At 38.8% G+C, this 16,001-nt stretch overlaps 1 protein-coding gene across 1 annotated transcript in view; it reads left to right on the top strand.

Annotated features, from left to right (window-relative positions):
- Window positions 1-12,867, top strand: part of ATP13A3 (ATPase type 13A3) — a 34,610-nt gene extending 21,743 nt beyond the window's left edge. Inside the window, exons 19-31 of the mRNA XM_009866609.1 lie at window positions 8-132; window positions 995-1,173; window positions 1,629-1,751; window positions 1,835-1,914; window positions 2,597-2,639; window positions 2,737-2,846; window positions 3,687-3,783; window positions 4,663-4,735; window positions 5,549-5,726; window positions 6,405-6,592; window positions 7,010-7,098; window positions 7,297-7,377; window positions 12,670-12,867. Coding sequence (XP_009864911.1) covers window positions 8-132; window positions 995-1,173; window positions 1,629-1,751; window positions 1,835-1,914; window positions 2,597-2,639; window positions 2,737-2,846; window positions 3,687-3,783; window positions 4,663-4,735; window positions 5,549-5,726; window positions 6,405-6,592; window positions 7,010-7,098; window positions 7,297-7,377; window positions 12,670-12,867 — 1,564 coding nt within the window. The remainder of the gene's footprint in view (window positions 1-7; window positions 133-994; window positions 1,174-1,628; window positions 1,752-1,834; window positions 1,915-2,596; window positions 2,640-2,736; window positions 2,847-3,686; window positions 3,784-4,662; window positions 4,736-5,548; window positions 5,727-6,404; window positions 6,593-7,009; window positions 7,099-7,296; window positions 7,378-12,669) is intronic.
- Window positions 12,868-16,001: the final 3,134 nt, after the last annotated feature.

Below are 16,001 nucleotides of genomic sequence, written 5' to 3'. Positions count from 1 at the left end.
TCTGTAGAGATGCCATTGAAAGCAACATGGATTTTATGGGGTTAATTATAATGCAAAACAAGCTAAAGCAAGAAACCCCTGCTGTACTTGAAGATTTGCATAAAGCCAACATTCGCACTGTCATGGTTACAGGTTAGCATGTAAACATTCATACTCAAGAGATAAAAATCCATCTCTCTTTGGTCTTACCTGAATTACAGTGTATGAAGTCAAATTTTAATGTCAATAGACTAGGATTACACTGAAGCAAGAGGGAAGTTTATAAACTTGTGAGAACATTCAGGCACCAGTCTGTTTCTTTTTGGATGTTAGTTGCTTTGGTAAGTCAGAAATCAGAAACCAGTACAGGGACTAGTTCTGCTTTGCAGCTTCCTCTCCCTGTTATACTGAATTAATGAATGAAAAACCTTAGCAGTCTCCCAGATCAGACTAGGTAAAAATCTTGGTCTAATCTTATGACCCTGCTTTGAGCGGGAGTTTGGACCAGGTGACCTTCTGAGGGTCCTGACCATTTTGAATTATATACTATAAGTCACGTTGCGTTGGATAATTACTTTTTTTTTTTGGTAACTATGACGTATGTGCACATAATTGGGCTGGGTGTCTGTGCTCAGTGTTTTCCATGCAATATCTGTGTTTGTTTTTTAAATCCCAAGTACTTTAACTTGAGAATAATGTTTTGATAGGCTAGCGATACAAACTATGTCTGCGTGTTCTGTGACCCTGTTTAAAAAGCGGTGGTTTAAATGGCTGTGTGTTTTCTGCCTGATTTTCAGCATAGGCTAAGAAATGAAGCATACAGCGTTGGTAGTGGTGTTAGTGCTGGGAAGGGCTTTGAGTGTTACCTGTAGGTTTGGTTTGCCATAAGGTTGTCACTGGTACTGGTTAGGCAGTCCTGGTGTAAAACTGGCTTTGTTAGCTTTCATGTGGACTATCGGTATATTCGATTAATCGTTTTCTAACTGGACCTTTCTGAATTAAAATTGTCTAACAGGGGATAACATGTTAACTGCTATCTCTGTGGCCAGAGACTGTGGAATGATTCTACCTCAGGATAAGGTCATTATTGCTGAAGCACTACCTCCAAAGGATGGGCAGGCTGCCAGGATCAACTGGCATTATGCAGATACCCTCGCAAAATGCACTAGTTCATCACCAGCCATAAACTCAGAGGTATTGTGAGCATTATTATGCCCTTAAGGTGTAAGCAGTTAGTTTTACTGTTGAGTTTCTTGCTATTCAATGGCATAAGATAAAAAGAAAATCTGCTGTTAAGCGTCGGATAAAAATTGATGTACTAGTTAACTTTCAGATCTTAAAATACCAATATGTGGTAAAACAGCAAGGGGAGCTACTTTTTCAACTCTGATATGACGTGTAACGTTTTGTTGTGCGGGAGACAGGTTTTTTGCCACATTCCATTCTTTCAAGACTGCTCTAGCTGCTTGTAAACTACATTTTCTTATTACTAAATAAGTGTTTAATTGCATGAGGTTTTGTTCAAGTAACATTCTTAGAAACCTCCTCTAGTGGGGAATCTCTGGGAATACTTCTCTAAATACAAACTTGAAATTGCAAGATGCCTGTGTAAATATATTACAGCTAGAGTATTAAACTACTTTTGATAGGATATTCCAGTTAAATTGGTCCATGAAAGCCTTGAGGATCTCCAGATGACCAAATACCATTTTGCAATGAATGGAAAGTCATTTGCAGTGATTTTGGAGCACTTTCAGGACCTGGTACCCAAGGTGAGCATTTTACTTGTGTACGGACACTTTTAATGGTGAACAGGCTTTGCCCTATGAACATTAAGAAATCTTCTGTCTTCCAGCTTGTGTTACATGGCACTGTGTTTGCTCGCATGGCGCCTGATCAGAAAACTCAGTTGGTGGAAGCTTTACAAAATGTAGAGTAAGTATTTGCTTAAGCACAGAAAGCGGCAGTGTTGACAGAGTGTTTGGTCTGATGGGAGGAAAAAAATTATGTAGGCGACTAGCTGTTTTGCCAGATGAAAAATGCTGGGCTGATATAACTTAGGTGAGTTGGTAAATTGTCCTACTAGCTGAACAGGAATGAGAGTAGTACCATCTGCTGGCTAGTTGTGAAAGTTTCAGACATTTCATGAAGTTGTAAGTGATGGGTAACTAAACTGACCAACATATTTCTTAAATCTGGTTGCTTGGCTTAATGAACAAATCCATGAAATGTCTTCTGTGTATTAAAGTAGTATTAATGGGACTTCCATTTGCATATGGTCACCATACTACTTACTGCCTGTTGTGTCAGGCCTTGCAGCTGTGCAAAATATACGACAAAAGTCTCTTTGCCTAGAGCAGAGATGCTTTAGACAACCTTGGAATGAATAGAGGGCTGACAACTGTTGTTGGTTTGATTGACCTGGCTAAGTCATGCTGCTTTTCTACTTCCTTATGTGTGTAGTGGCAACAGTAATTGCTTTTCAGCATTACTGATCACTCATTATTGTGCACAGCCTGAATAAGTCGAATGATATTGAGTATTTAATGAAAAAAAAGCTAAATGGACTATGATTAAGGAATGGTCAAGAATGCTGACGTCTGTTTGGTTTTTATAGTTACTATGTGGGCATGTGTGGAGACGGAGCAAATGACTGTGGCGTAAGTATGGTTTTGTTTTGCGTACAGAACTATTCAGTTAAACTTTACAGCTGAAAGCAAGTTTTAAAATGTTTTCTATTTCAATGTGAACTGGCAGGCGCTGAAGAGGGCACATGGTGGCATATCGTTGTCTGAACTTGAGGCTTCTGTGGCATCACCATTCACTTCCAGGACACCTAGTATTTCCTGCGTGCCAAAGCTGATCAGGTAATGCCACCTACTATGAGCTTAAATGTGTCTGTATAACTCATCTTGCGTATCTTACATTGGTGTATGTTTGGTGCTGTAGGAGGCCAGTTTGAATTAAAGAACAAGCTATAAGTTTTCTGTAGTTCTGTTTCTTTCCTGAAGGTACTCTGGACAAAGGCTTGCTGTAGCATGGTTGAGTATTTTCTTACAAACCCTTTTGTTGATGTAAAGTTAATTTTTTTAGGTCATGAGCGAGCTTCTATGTGTTCATACTTAATTTCATGTCTTAGCGACTGTGCTAGTTTCCATAAAGGCTATGTGTAATCTCAAGCAGCAAAATTCTTCACATAACTGCTCAGCACCATGCAAAGTAGAAAAATAGGTTTTCAATTTTTGATTCAATGATTGGAAGTTGGGTAATAGTTTTGAATAGAGGTCAGGCAGAGAAGAATATTTAAGCCTCTGTGGAACTGATGAAGTAATGCATAATCAGAAACATTTCTGAAGTCAGCAGTTCCGTGGCTGACTGCATATTTGTTCAATCTGTCTAGTAAACTGGTGCTTTATAGATGGTTTTGCAAGCAGACCTTACTTTTAAAACCTCTGTTGGAAAACCACATAAAGTCTGAAGTTGAACACCACAACGAGGTGGTGGCTCAGTTCAGATGGCAGACTGACAATTCCGACGTACTTGAAGGTGTACCCTTTTGACCCCTTCGTCTCCGTGTGTCTTCAGCCTGATGCCCCTCAGAGCACTTGCTGATGTGTTTAATTGCAGCAAACGTTTTGGTGAGCAGAATTGAACTGCTTGCACAGAAAGCTTTCTAGTTACGTGATTGATTGCATTTGTTTTGACAGGGAAGGCCGTGCTGCTTTAATAACTTCCTTCTGTGTGTTTAAGTTCATGGCATTATACAGCATTATCCAGTACATCAGTGTTACTCTGCTATATTCTGTAAGTATTCTGCAAGTGCTTAAGCTGTGTCAATGTAATTCAGAGATTTGAAAATTGATAGATAGTTAATACAAATGGTTGTGAGTCTCTCTGAGTACCCAACACTCATATTCTAAAAACTATTTTTAGACTAAAAGTATTGTTAGTATTCTTTGCCTTTTTTATATTAAGTGTGTGAAAAACATTTATAAAAAGCAATGACTAGTGCTGGTGAATAGAAGGTCTCTACAGTGGGAAGTCCAAATAAGCATATGAATGAATTGAACAAAAATACAGTTTTCAATTAAAAATTGTCAGCATTTCAAAATAGCCCCTTTACTTAAAGGGCAATTAATTTCTTTAATGTAAGGATTGGAAGAATGCAGCTTGCAAGTACTGAGTTAGGAGAGAGAAGAAAGCCAAGTGGAGTATTTTCTGTTAATATTATTGGATTGACCATATGGCATGCAGTAGAAATTCTGAATTTTAACTTGTATTCCGAGTAAGTTAAACATGCAAAATATTAAAGGACCTTTGAGGTGGACGTTTTGACAGCTGTGTGACCACACAGTAAGGTTGTGGTACTCAGAGAATTGTGGGCCTAAGCTATTATTTCATTGGTTTGTAAGGTTCAGTAATATAAATTTGTTTACAAACAAATTTCAATTGCAAATAGCTTACGCAGCTTGAAACTGAAATTGTTTCATACCTTAACACCTCAGGAATTGATCTGTGAATTGTAGGGTACTCACAACTCCTGCAGATAAAGGAAGCCGATTTGACAAGAGGCTGTCTTGCTTATAGAGTGAAATTTAAAGAATTAATGCCTTAGGAGTGTCACTGTAAGATGTTTATTGGTGTGAAGAAATTACCAATGTTTCAGTTGTTGTTTCTGTCTAGATCCTGAGCAATTTGGGAGATTTCCAGTTTCTCTTCATTGATTTGGCAATCATTTTGGTGGTTGTCTTCACTAGTAAGTATTGTGCTGACTTATTACTGTTGGCTTCCATGAAGCAGTTTTTGATTGCTCAGTTTTTCTTTAATATCTAATTACATGCTGTTTGGAGTAAGCACTGTGATGTACAGTTGAAATGTTACAACTGCTACAGTATATGCATAAAAAACCCGAAACCACTGTGTGCTGAAGTTTGTGAAATATCCTCACAAAATGCAGATTGTGGGCATGATCTTAGAAGAGTACACAGTACAGGAAGCCATAAATTTCTAATGACGTGAGGAGAATGTTCTTGGAATCAAACCAGGAGTTGTTCCAATATCATCTTTCTCGAGTGTTTCATTTCTTACTTTTTCAGTTGAGCTTTTGTCCACAAACTGTTATACTCTAAACTGTTTTCTAGTGAAGTATTATTTGATTCTGCAGCTGAACCTAGCACTCAGTTTACTGGCTAACAGTAGAATTCTGATTTCAAGTTTAATAGGAAGTGGTTCTTTGAAGTGATGGCAGGCCAAAACTGGGGAGACGAGCTCTAAGTCCTTGTGTCAGACAAAGGGAATTTGGCCAAACGCTGCCAACTCCTTCAGTCTCATGGCTTCTGTTATCGTCCCTGCTGTCCTGTGCCGCTGGGGGTAACCAGCCTGCGGAAGGCACTGCAGCGTTATTCTAGATCTGTATAATCTTTTCAATATTGTTCCACTCTTGCAGTTCTGGACTAATTTTGAAAGTGATGTCATGAGCAAGCCATTCTAACTCCACAGATTGTGAATAGGAAAACTCTTGAAAACCATAATGATGTAACATGTTCGTTGTTTTTCTTTCTCTTTGCAGTGAGTCTGAACCCTGCTTGGAAGGAGCTTGTTGCGCGAAGGCCTCCCTCAGGTCTTATCTCAGGTCCACTTCTGTGTTCTGTTTTGTCTCAGATCATCATCTGCTTTGCTTTCCAAACCTTCGGGTTTTTTTGGGTCAAACAACAGCACTGGTATGAGCCTTGGACAACAGATTCTGAGTAAGTGTTGCAGTGGCTCCACGCAGGAAACAGTAATGATTGAAAAGCTATAGGCAATAATTGCCCTCCTCTTTATGAACCCCCTTTGGGGACTTTGTAAATAAAGCTTCTGAGAGGCAGCTTGTTAGTCTGCTGAGTTTTTTGTGAAAAGCACACTAATACATAGGAGTTACCCAATGACTGAAAATCAAAACTGGGTCAGAACCAGATTGTGGGGTCTGAAGACTCCTCAGCTTTGGGACAGGTGAGATTGAAATTTGAAATTAGCAGTTCAGACCTATTTAGGTCTTCTATATTATAAAGTTTTCTTCTTCTGTTAAGAGTTCCTGTAAGCCAGATTCATATTTCTGAAAATGAAGAGTTGTTTTAATCTTTTTTTAAGGTGGCAGTGTTTTCTTACCTGTATTCAAAGTTTATCTACAGTGACAGTTTCTAATGAGTTTGTGTAGTGAAGTCACAAGCTGGATGCATAAAGGAGTTCAAAGCTTAGAATTCACAAAAATTTCTGCCTCCCTGCTGCAGTTTTAAGTTATTTCTTACTACTTGCAATAGGTTTTCAAGGCTAAGCTATTTTTTAATAGTGTAGCGATTTGTTCTGTTTTTACTTTTGTTAATAATTAGACCTCGTTTGCATCTGCTCTGTAACTCAAGTGTTAAATGGGTTTTTTTATGTTTTAGTGCATGTAATAAATTGGATGCCACAAACACCAGCTCTACGCATCATGAGAATGAGACTCTTCTTGATGAACATTACATTAAAAATTATGAAAACACAACTTTGTTTTTTATATCCAGCTTTCAGTACCTCATAGTGGCAATTGTCTTTTCTAAAGGAAAGCCCTTTAGACAACCATGCTACAAAAATTGTAAGTCCTTTCTTACTATATACAGTTCCAAGCAGAACTTCAAGTGGCTGCACTTGCTTACCCATGGCTCATTCACACTTCTGCCACTTTGGCAGGAACAGTGTTTCTAGGAGAACATAGTACAGTTATCCTCTGATAATCAGAGATAAAAATAAGGAAGTATTAAACCATATGGAGAAATTGGTGTTAATAGTTGCTTTGTTTGTAGAAGTATATACGTATATATGTTTCAGCTCCGCAAGTGAGAAACTGAGTCAGGCCTTCTGTCTCTTTATAGCTATCGGCACAACTTGTATTGCCAAAATCCTCCTGGAAGGGATTTAGAGGGAGGAAAGAGGTTATTTCCAGTGCATAGAAAAACTGTCTTAAACTCTGATTGTAAGATGGTCTGAATAATTTTTTTTTCTTCTTTTGCAGTTCTGTTTGTTGTATCTGTGATAGTTCTTTATATCTTCATATTGTTCATCATGTTGCATCCCATTGAATCTATTGATGCGTTTCTGGAGGTAAGATTCAGCAGATATGCAGGTGTCGGTACTTTCTAGAATAACTGATTCGCTGCCTTTTGGCAAGCTTGGCCCCTCTAGAGCTTTAACATTTCATCTTGGGGAGGGTGGGAATGGAGAATTTACAATTCTGAGCCTGTTTTGAATGTATGTTTATTTGATATGTGTGTTGCTAACCTCTGGCAACTTTCCTCACAGCTCGTGTGTGTGCCGCCTGAGTGGCGCCTGAGAATTCTCATCATTGTTATTCTCAATGCAATTGTATCCGTACTGACGGAGGTAAGAAATTCAAATGGAAAAACTGTATGTCTCAGTGTTTGTTTTTTTTCAGGGTACGTGTTTGTCTTTTGTTTAGAAGGTCTCTCTTCACAGTGTGCCAGTGTAAGTGGCCACTGTTTTCTTGTTAAGTTTGTATTCCTAAAAATGTCCTTGCAGGTTACCTCCAAGGCATCAAGGTTTTCTGTGTTAAGAGCATAATTTTGAAAACCATTTTTTTATGAATTAAAAAAAGAGGGAGGCAAGTTGAAAGATTTAAAAATAGTTTCGACTGTTTCGTAGGACAATATTCTCCATATTTATTTGCTGTGTTGAGTTCAGAGGGACATAATGTAGTAAAGGCCTATATAAAATCCTTAGGGGAGCCCATCTTCGTTCAGTTGGATCATACACATAGTTTATGGTTCAGAATTAAGCAGGTCCATATAATCTGTTCATCTAATCTGATCCAAGCCAAGTAGAGTTGTTTGTGCAGATCTGCTTTCTCCAGACCTGAGATTGTCCAAAATCAGTCACTCTGGATATTGACCTCTTCTGCTGTGATTCCAGAGTTAAGGAGGGCAGAAACATGCCCTTTCATCCAAGTACCCCTGTATCATTTCCAAGAATCAAAGTCTGACAGATGGAATCTGGATTCACAGTCAGTCATTTATTCCTATGGTTAGTTCTTTGCCCTCTTAAATTGGTGACTTATTTCCAACCTGAATACATCTGAGTTTTGGTTGCAGCCTTTTGTCACTTCTTTGTTTCTGTCAGGTGAAAGAGCCTTTCAGTGTTATCTAGTGCTTACACGCTGCCATTATCTGCTCTTACTGTGTAGCATTTTCTGCAGCTTCTAGTCAGTATTTCCATTACTGTGTGAGGGTAACCACTGTATGAGGGTAACCACCATAATGTTGGCTTGGATCATACCACTTTGGTCACTGAAGATTGCTACAGCATTAATATTTTTTCAAGTTGACTAGTTTTTTCCCTTTCATTCATGGCTTAGTAAAAATAAAATCAACCAATGTATTTTAAGATACTTAATCAAAATTTTCAAGGCTTTGAGCTTGAAATGTTGTTTCAAATAGAATTTGGAATACATGCTGTTATGTTGCCGTCTATTGGAACATATTTTGTAGTGTTTTCACATGATAGATGATAACTTGTCTTTTCCAAAACATGGCAGTAGATAATTTTTATTTTTGACCTTTGCCTTCTTGTTAACAAGTTTATCCTCCTAAAAATTCTGTGCCTTTCTTACATTGTCCTATATTTACTCTGACCTTGCCTGTGATGTTTTCCTTTATACTTTTTAACTCTTTCATTTTTTGTACTAGTAAATTCTTGTTTGCTTTTTTGCCTCCTTTTTTATTTGTTAAAAGTTAGGGTTTATGTATATTGCTGTCTTTGCTACTGAAACAAAATAGTTATTCTGAAGCTGCGGAATCATGATTTTGTCTTTTCATGAATTTAAAACAAACCTCCTAGATATAAATATTTTTCCTGTTTGCTTTTTGTAGTCTGTTTTGATGGTTTTGATTGCCATCTCTCGGAAATTAGCTTTTTTGAAGCACTAAGGTTATTCTTTGGAATTGAACTTTATGTTGATGCATGGAGTGTAAATAGGTGGTGGTTACAGTTTTCAGTCCAGTAATAAATGTTACTGTGAAGTAACCTTTAGCTGAAAAAATTACTTGGTTCTGCAGGGGATCTTTCTAATGTTTATACACTCTGTTCTGGAAGTGTTAGGGCTCCCACAGAAAGTCTGCCCAGCGTGTTGATCCGTCTGTTGGCATGTGCCTCTCGCAGGGCTCCACTCCTGGGCCTTCTTGGTTGCCACATCAATTTGTAAACTTCTGAATTTCTGTTAGGCATAACTGAAGCAATATAATTACTGCAGAGTGTTTGCTTTCACCCAGTGTTTCAAACCCCACCCCCCGCTTTTAATGATGCAGGTTTGAGTTAGCATCTTTCAACACTGGTCACTTACCTGTCATGACCAAAACTGGTCGTGGGAAGATTTGTCACATTCCCTTTAAAGAGACTTTCCTATTTATCGTGTTGCCCATACTTTCATAGTGGAATAGAAGTACCTATAGAATTTATTATTTCTTGACATTAATTACTTGGGGCATTCTGCTTTGACTTTAAACCTATTTGTTCACTTTCTCTGAATGCTTTGCTTAAACAGAGAAGTAAGTTGTCTGACTGTACGGCAGATGCCCAATAGAAGCATCCTCAAATCTCAAACTTCTCTTTACGATACACACCTCAATTTTAATAACTGCAGTCTGCTTTTGTCCTGCCTTTTGAGCTGTGTTTGTACTCCAGCAGTATTGCTCTAGGCTCCTGAAGCTTCTTCATGTGGTTCCAAGTCACTGGATCCAATCGCAGGCTGTTTCGTTCCTTCACGTGCCCACAGGAGCTCGTTGCCCGTCCTTGTGTGCCTGGCTGGATTTTCTGCTCATTGCACTCACTAAAGTTACTCACTGTCACGGGTCATATTCTGCATATATAGGAAAAGCTGCTGGTAGCATCCCCTTCTTTCTTTTAACAAGGTACTCTGTATGTGTATCACCTAGGGTTTGTTCTGCAGAGGCTAATCCCAGAGCAGCCGCCTCTTTAGGTGTCTCGTAACCACGAGAAACATGAGGGATTGGATCTGTCTTTGTTGTCGCATTTGGCAGTTTGACACTGCCATGTCACCACGGTCATATGTATTTTCTTCATTGCTTCTACAAGAGGAATGGTTTCTGACTGTGGCTGTCCCAGACATGTTTTCTGAGATGCCGTGTAAAGCTTTTGTCCCTGCCATGTGCGTGCCAGAGTGGGTTCACAAAGCATGTGTGCTCTTTCTACCAGATGAGAGAAAATATCGCATGACGACGGCAGTTCCTAGCAGATGTTCCTTCTCTCGTGCCTGGTGTAAACATACTTAAACCAAACAGGCTTCAGAAATGAATGTCTAAAAGCTGAAGACTTGCTGGCAAATGCTTTGCGAAAGGACTATAAAATTCTGATTATTGTGAAATCATAAGCGTTATAAAATCTGTTACAAAAGCTTGGCTACTCAGCTCCGCTTTCTCAATGGCAGAGGTTAGTCAGGTGTTAGAAATGGAACCTGTCCAAAGGTCACTTGTAGGCTGGAGGCCGTGAGAGATGCAGGTTCACACCTGTGTTACCTGGTTTGTTCAAGGCCCTCGAGTCAGCCCACACAGAAGAACCGGACGTACTCAACATACTGCTTGACTTCGGTCCTCTTTTCCAAAATCTGGAATGGCCCCGACAGAATTCCTTCAGGTTTCCTGCTGGTGACTCAGCTTTCCACCCTGCTGAAGCTTTTCTGGGAATGTCACAAGTTTAAAACAAACTACGAACAAAGCGTATCTTCAGCATGAAGTGTGCGATAATGTTAAAGATAGTTTGAGGGTAAACGGCTTTAAGCACTCGTGTCTGTGGTGCTTCACAGGATTTTTAGAATATTGAAGCACATTAAGAATGTGTATTTATAATTTTTTACCTGTTTTGCAGTTTTGATCATTATTGCTATGATTTAAAGTACGTGTTCATATCCTTAAATCTCATGTGAGCACTTTTAAGAATGAAAATGTTTATCACTTAAGTACTGACAAGTAACGTAAACTCTCCGTTTTGCCTTGCACTGAATTAGTTTTGCCTAACACACTATGTCAGGTTTTATTTGTAATGTGCACACTAACAACAAATGATCATTAGTTTCTTTAATTCTTCCCGCTCACTGCAATGTCTCACAGAATGTCCTCCTTGATATGATCCTTTGGAAGGTTGTGTTCAATCGAGACAAACAAGGAGAATATCGCCTCACCATACCCCAGCCGCCTCAGGTTGGAGACTAGTATTTTGCTGTCATCATTTTGAGTGCATGCACATTAATTTGGTTTTTGTCTTTTTGTGATGGATAAGTGTCTTTTGCCTTAAAACTGCTGAAATTTAAATTTCTCTAACTAGAATATTAAAAGTAAAGGCTTCTGGTTTTTATGTTTTTCTCCTCATTGACATGTAAAGAATTTAGCTCTGCATACCAGAACTGCGGATCAAACCCAGAGGATTGCATTTAAGACTTTTTCTCACTTTATCTTCAGTTTGTGTTGTCACAAGTTAGCATGTTAGGACTGGGAATATCTTGATTGCTTGGAATCAGAATTGTTTATGCTGTGTCTAATCCAGTTCTTTATTGAATTAATTTGGTTTGGAGTGTTAGATCATTCAGACCAGTGGTTTATAGCATGTACAAATGAAATGAAATAAAAAGGCAAATGAAAGTATATTATTACTACTTTAGATGGTTTAGGAGACTGAAGGATTTAGCTTCTACTTTTCAGGTGACCGTGAATCTTGGTCTGATCTGCCCCTCTGTCATTATTATGTGAAGAAAATCTGTGTGAATCCCATAAAACTTAGCTTTTTCTTTAAGCCTCTTGGCTTATTACTTTTAGCTGGGTTTTGTGTTATTAAATGTGTTCACTTCAGGTTTAGGTTTGTCCTTTTGAGTCTGTTGAAGAATGAATTGCTTTGTGTTCACTGAAGAATGGAAGTTGTGTGTAAGACTCATGTTTTGTTCAATTCATGAGCTGATAGAAGTTGAAGAAATTTATATTATGAAAGAAAAAACATAGAATATATCTCCGTGAAAAAACAGTAGGATGAAGAAAGCCATAGGATATATTTCCATTAATAAGTCAGCCCTGCAGACCATAGGGGCTCTCTGAGACATGAGAGGGATCAAGTTTTGAGAATGAGGAATGGTGCTTCTCCTCTCCAGCAAAGTTCAGTGATAAGCATTTAGGTCTGGGAGAGGAAATATAGGAAGGAAGACTTAAGTTCAATAATTCGTGTCTGTTTTAATAACTATTAGTACCCACAGAACTTAGGTTTCACATAGTCAGCAAGTTGAGTTCTGCCACTTTTGACTGCTTTTTCTAGACGGGGCTTTTATTCTTCAATAGTAACGTCATTTAATGATGCCTGTTGTATCTGTGTTTAATGAAACTGTTATAAAATGTGCATAAAAGTTGGTGGTGACCTTAGATGTTATGTTAATGCAGAATACTTGATTTTTCTTAATGTTCTTTAAATGTCATTGCTACCCTAGTATAAAAGAGATGACACAACAGAAGAGTTTCTGTTCTGCGCTTTCTAGGTCCAGTGTGACAATAAAATAGTAAATTCGAAACTAAAATAATAGTTTATCTTCTAGTGATTTACTGTATTGCTAGTCACATTAACTTTGCCTTACGGTAATCCAGTTTTCAAATCTCTTGATTTCTGCAGGAGGCTGTGGATCGCTGTGGAGTCTGTTTCCTTTCTTCCCTGTTTGGTTGTAGAGAGAAGACACCAAAAGCCAAGTATATGCATCTAGCTCAGGAACTGCTGGTTGATCCAGAGTGGCCACCAAAACCCAGAACAACAACAGAAGCAAAAGTACCATCCCAAGAAAATGGTTCATATCAAATCATCACTGTAACGTAGCAGTGGATCTCGGTGGCATGTGTCTTCAGTAGTATTCAGAATGTAATTTTAAGGCTGTATTTGAAATTGCAGTATGCTAAATGTCAAATTCTAATGCAGATATTTCCAACTGTTTTGTCTCTCTGAATACAAAGTTCAGAGCCAGACATCTTAAGGCTATACATTTTAAAAATGTAGGTTACCTTAGGCAGAACAAAAATGATTGCGTTTTCTTCTACCTTCTTTCAAATTTCATTAATCCTAAATAAGACCTGTTTGAAGGTTTAAACTGCAGGGCAGTTAAAATAGGTTCACTTTATTTGCCTGGAGTATCTTTATCAGTGTTCTAACCTGCTTATCTGGGCATGCGTTCACGTAAACCCTCTGATGTCGTGGTTTCATGGTAGTACTAGAGGCACATAAGAACCTTGTCATGTGCTTTTTTTTCTTTTTCTTTTTTCTTTTGATATTCACTGTTGAACAGCTTTGTGCCTCAGAATGGCTCTAATGTTTTGGTGTGCGTACCTCTAAGTTTGTCACTACTAGTAAGGAGTGTTTCCAGGTGTAACGTTTGGGCTTTAAGTTTAATTCTTTAGTCTGCCGCAGCAGGAACTGGGAATGCTGTAGAAGCAACATGCTCTGTCCTTCAGAAGAGAGCACTTTGCTTTCAAGTGGGTTCTTAGCTTCTTTTCTAGCTAACCCCAAACCAGGACAGAAGGGCTTAGGTGGCCTTCAGAGGAGGAGGCATTGGGCCACACTCTGAAGTCTTGGGAGAAGGAAGGCTGGAGAATCTTTCATGCTTTCTACTGTCTCATGTTTTATTACATTTAGCTGTGCATTTATTTCTCCACAGACCTTGCTTTTTCTAGCAGAAGGGTTGGATTCTCCCTTTGTGGACCATGTTTTGTTTGTAAATCTTAAGATAATTTTCCTATATACCTTGAAGTAGTAAGGCCAGAGTTGCTGCTGCAAGGGAAATAGGGGTGGGAGGGAGGTACGTTTTCACATGCACACGCTTGGGATTTGTGCATGTTAAGAACATAGGCATTTCAAAGAGTCTGCCAGTGTCTTAAGCACTATATGTAGCTGTATGAAACAAAATTAAGAAAAAATAGATGAGCTAAAATCTGTCTTGCTGCAGAAACTGTAAGGCTTATGTGGATTTTATTTTTAAAAAATAAAAAAAAAGAAGAAAAAAGTCTATCACCAAGAATGCTGCTTAGGCACTTGGGGTAGAGATGCATCATTTTGCCATTAGGTGGTGTCAGAACACAAGACCACTAGAAAAATAGGTCTGCAAAGATGTAGATGCAGGCACCGTCTTCACTGCAAGGCTTCAAACATTATTTTTTAACCCACAAATTATTTATCTCCAAACCATCTTCAGCTTGCTAAACTTTCAGAAAAATTGTCTTTGGTGTCTTTGGGAATATGATAGACTGATCACAGGCTGACATTCTGTTTGGACCAGAGGGAGCTGAGCGGTTTAGACACCTCCAAGCTTTGGGAGGGGATCTGGGATCAGCACAAGCCGCGATTCTGTAGAGATCCTTTAGAGCAGGAGGTCGGCTCTCTGGCAGGAGAGTCCCAAGCTCCCTGGCTGGCTGGGGTCATTGGGAAATGTGTATTCTGATGATGGAATTAGAGGTTTTGTTTGGTTTTATGGTTTGGGTTTGTTTGTTGTTGTTGTTTCCTTGCTTGTTTTTTAAATTCCTGTGGAGACAGTTCCATTCCAGCATTGTTTTTATAAGGGGAATTTTCCACGTCGGGCTTCATTCCCCTGTGCTGTTCTGTAGGGCGGCATGTCCAGTGCCCCCCGCTGCTCACCTTAGGGTTTCTGCAGTGTTGAACATACTGTGCCAATGGGGAAGTTAAAAGTGGTGCTAAATGGTTTTGGAAGACTTTTTCCTAGAACTTGGGGCTTTAAGTTACTAGCACTTGCTCCTCATCAATAGTATGCACATGGTGTGCTATCCTCCAGTCCAGCTGTCAGCTCTTTTCCTGATTTCTTTGTTGTTGTTTGGTTTTGAGGGGTGGAGCAGGAAGAAGGGGGAAGTGGTTTCCTTAGCATTCATTCAGCAAAGCGATGTAAAAGTCTTGTTGTTCCAGCTCCTTAAGGTCATAAACATCAAACATCAGTAGCTTTTAAGGGGTCGGCAGTTGTGGTCTTGGATAAATATATTAATCATGAACTTGAGTCACTTGGCTAATTTCTGTCAATGTTGTTTTTACAAAATCTTTGTAGCATGGAATAATTGATGAAGAATAATTCTCAGCTGCGTAAGTAGTACTCAAATTTAAAGAAAAATAATATTTTAGCTGAAAAATGTTGTGAAGCTATGCATCTTGGACCTGGGAGCTGTGACTTATCCTGAAACGCATAAACTTTTTCTTTCTATTTTGTTGACGATTTTAGCTTGTTGGAACAACATTGTAGGTGTTCCATCAAAAGTGAAAGAAAATAGTTGTGTCTTTCCCTTTTATATGCATTTGCTTAATGCTTCCTCTAAACTGATAATTTCTCTCGGTTTGTTTGGTTTCTAAAGCTAGTCTTTCAATCTTATTCTAGGTTATTAGACGTCTAGAAATTGAGGAGGAAACAAGGTGGGCTTGTCTTTGGAGGACATTTTAGGGAGCTCATACTAAAACTGAAATTGCCAAGTGTCTAATGGGTCATGAGCCTATTAAACTTGAATATTTTGCAAATGGGAGCTCATTTCCTCAAGGTATGCGTTCAGAGTCCGTAAATGTTCTTGAGGTTGCATGCTTGAGCTCTGACCTGTTCTGCTTCTGACGCTTAGTCAAGAGTAATAAATCAGCTTTTCTGAGAATCCTTCTTGGTGTTGCAAGTTCAGCCACAAAATAAGCTTTTGCATCTTCTGCAATTATTGGAATTTATGCCTTCCTGCCCAAGAGCTGAGTTTGGCCACCTATCGTTTTTCCCATTTTGAGGTGTTTAGTTTTTCTGGTTTTCAGAAATGCAGCAAACTAGATCTGCACTAGTGTATTCAGTTTTTGCTTTGAAGTAAGATGAAATTCAGTTTGTAGTGAAAAGGATCTCTTGTAATGTTCATCTTGAAAGTCTAAATTCAGGTGACCAGACCAATTTAGTGAGCTCCACTAGATACTCGGTAGACATTTTCTTCCTGCTGTAT

This window comes from Apaloderma vittatum, unplaced genomic scaffold (genome assembly GCF_000703405.1).
Source record: "Apaloderma vittatum isolate BGI_N311 unplaced genomic scaffold, ASM70340v1 scaffold9593, whole genome shotgun sequence".
NCBI classification, from domain to species: domain Eukaryota; kingdom Metazoa; phylum Chordata; class Aves; order Trogoniformes; family Trogonidae; genus Apaloderma; species Apaloderma vittatum.
The sequence above is the reverse complement of the archived record's forward strand: the minus strand, read 5'-3'. Positions and strand labels throughout refer to the sequence as shown.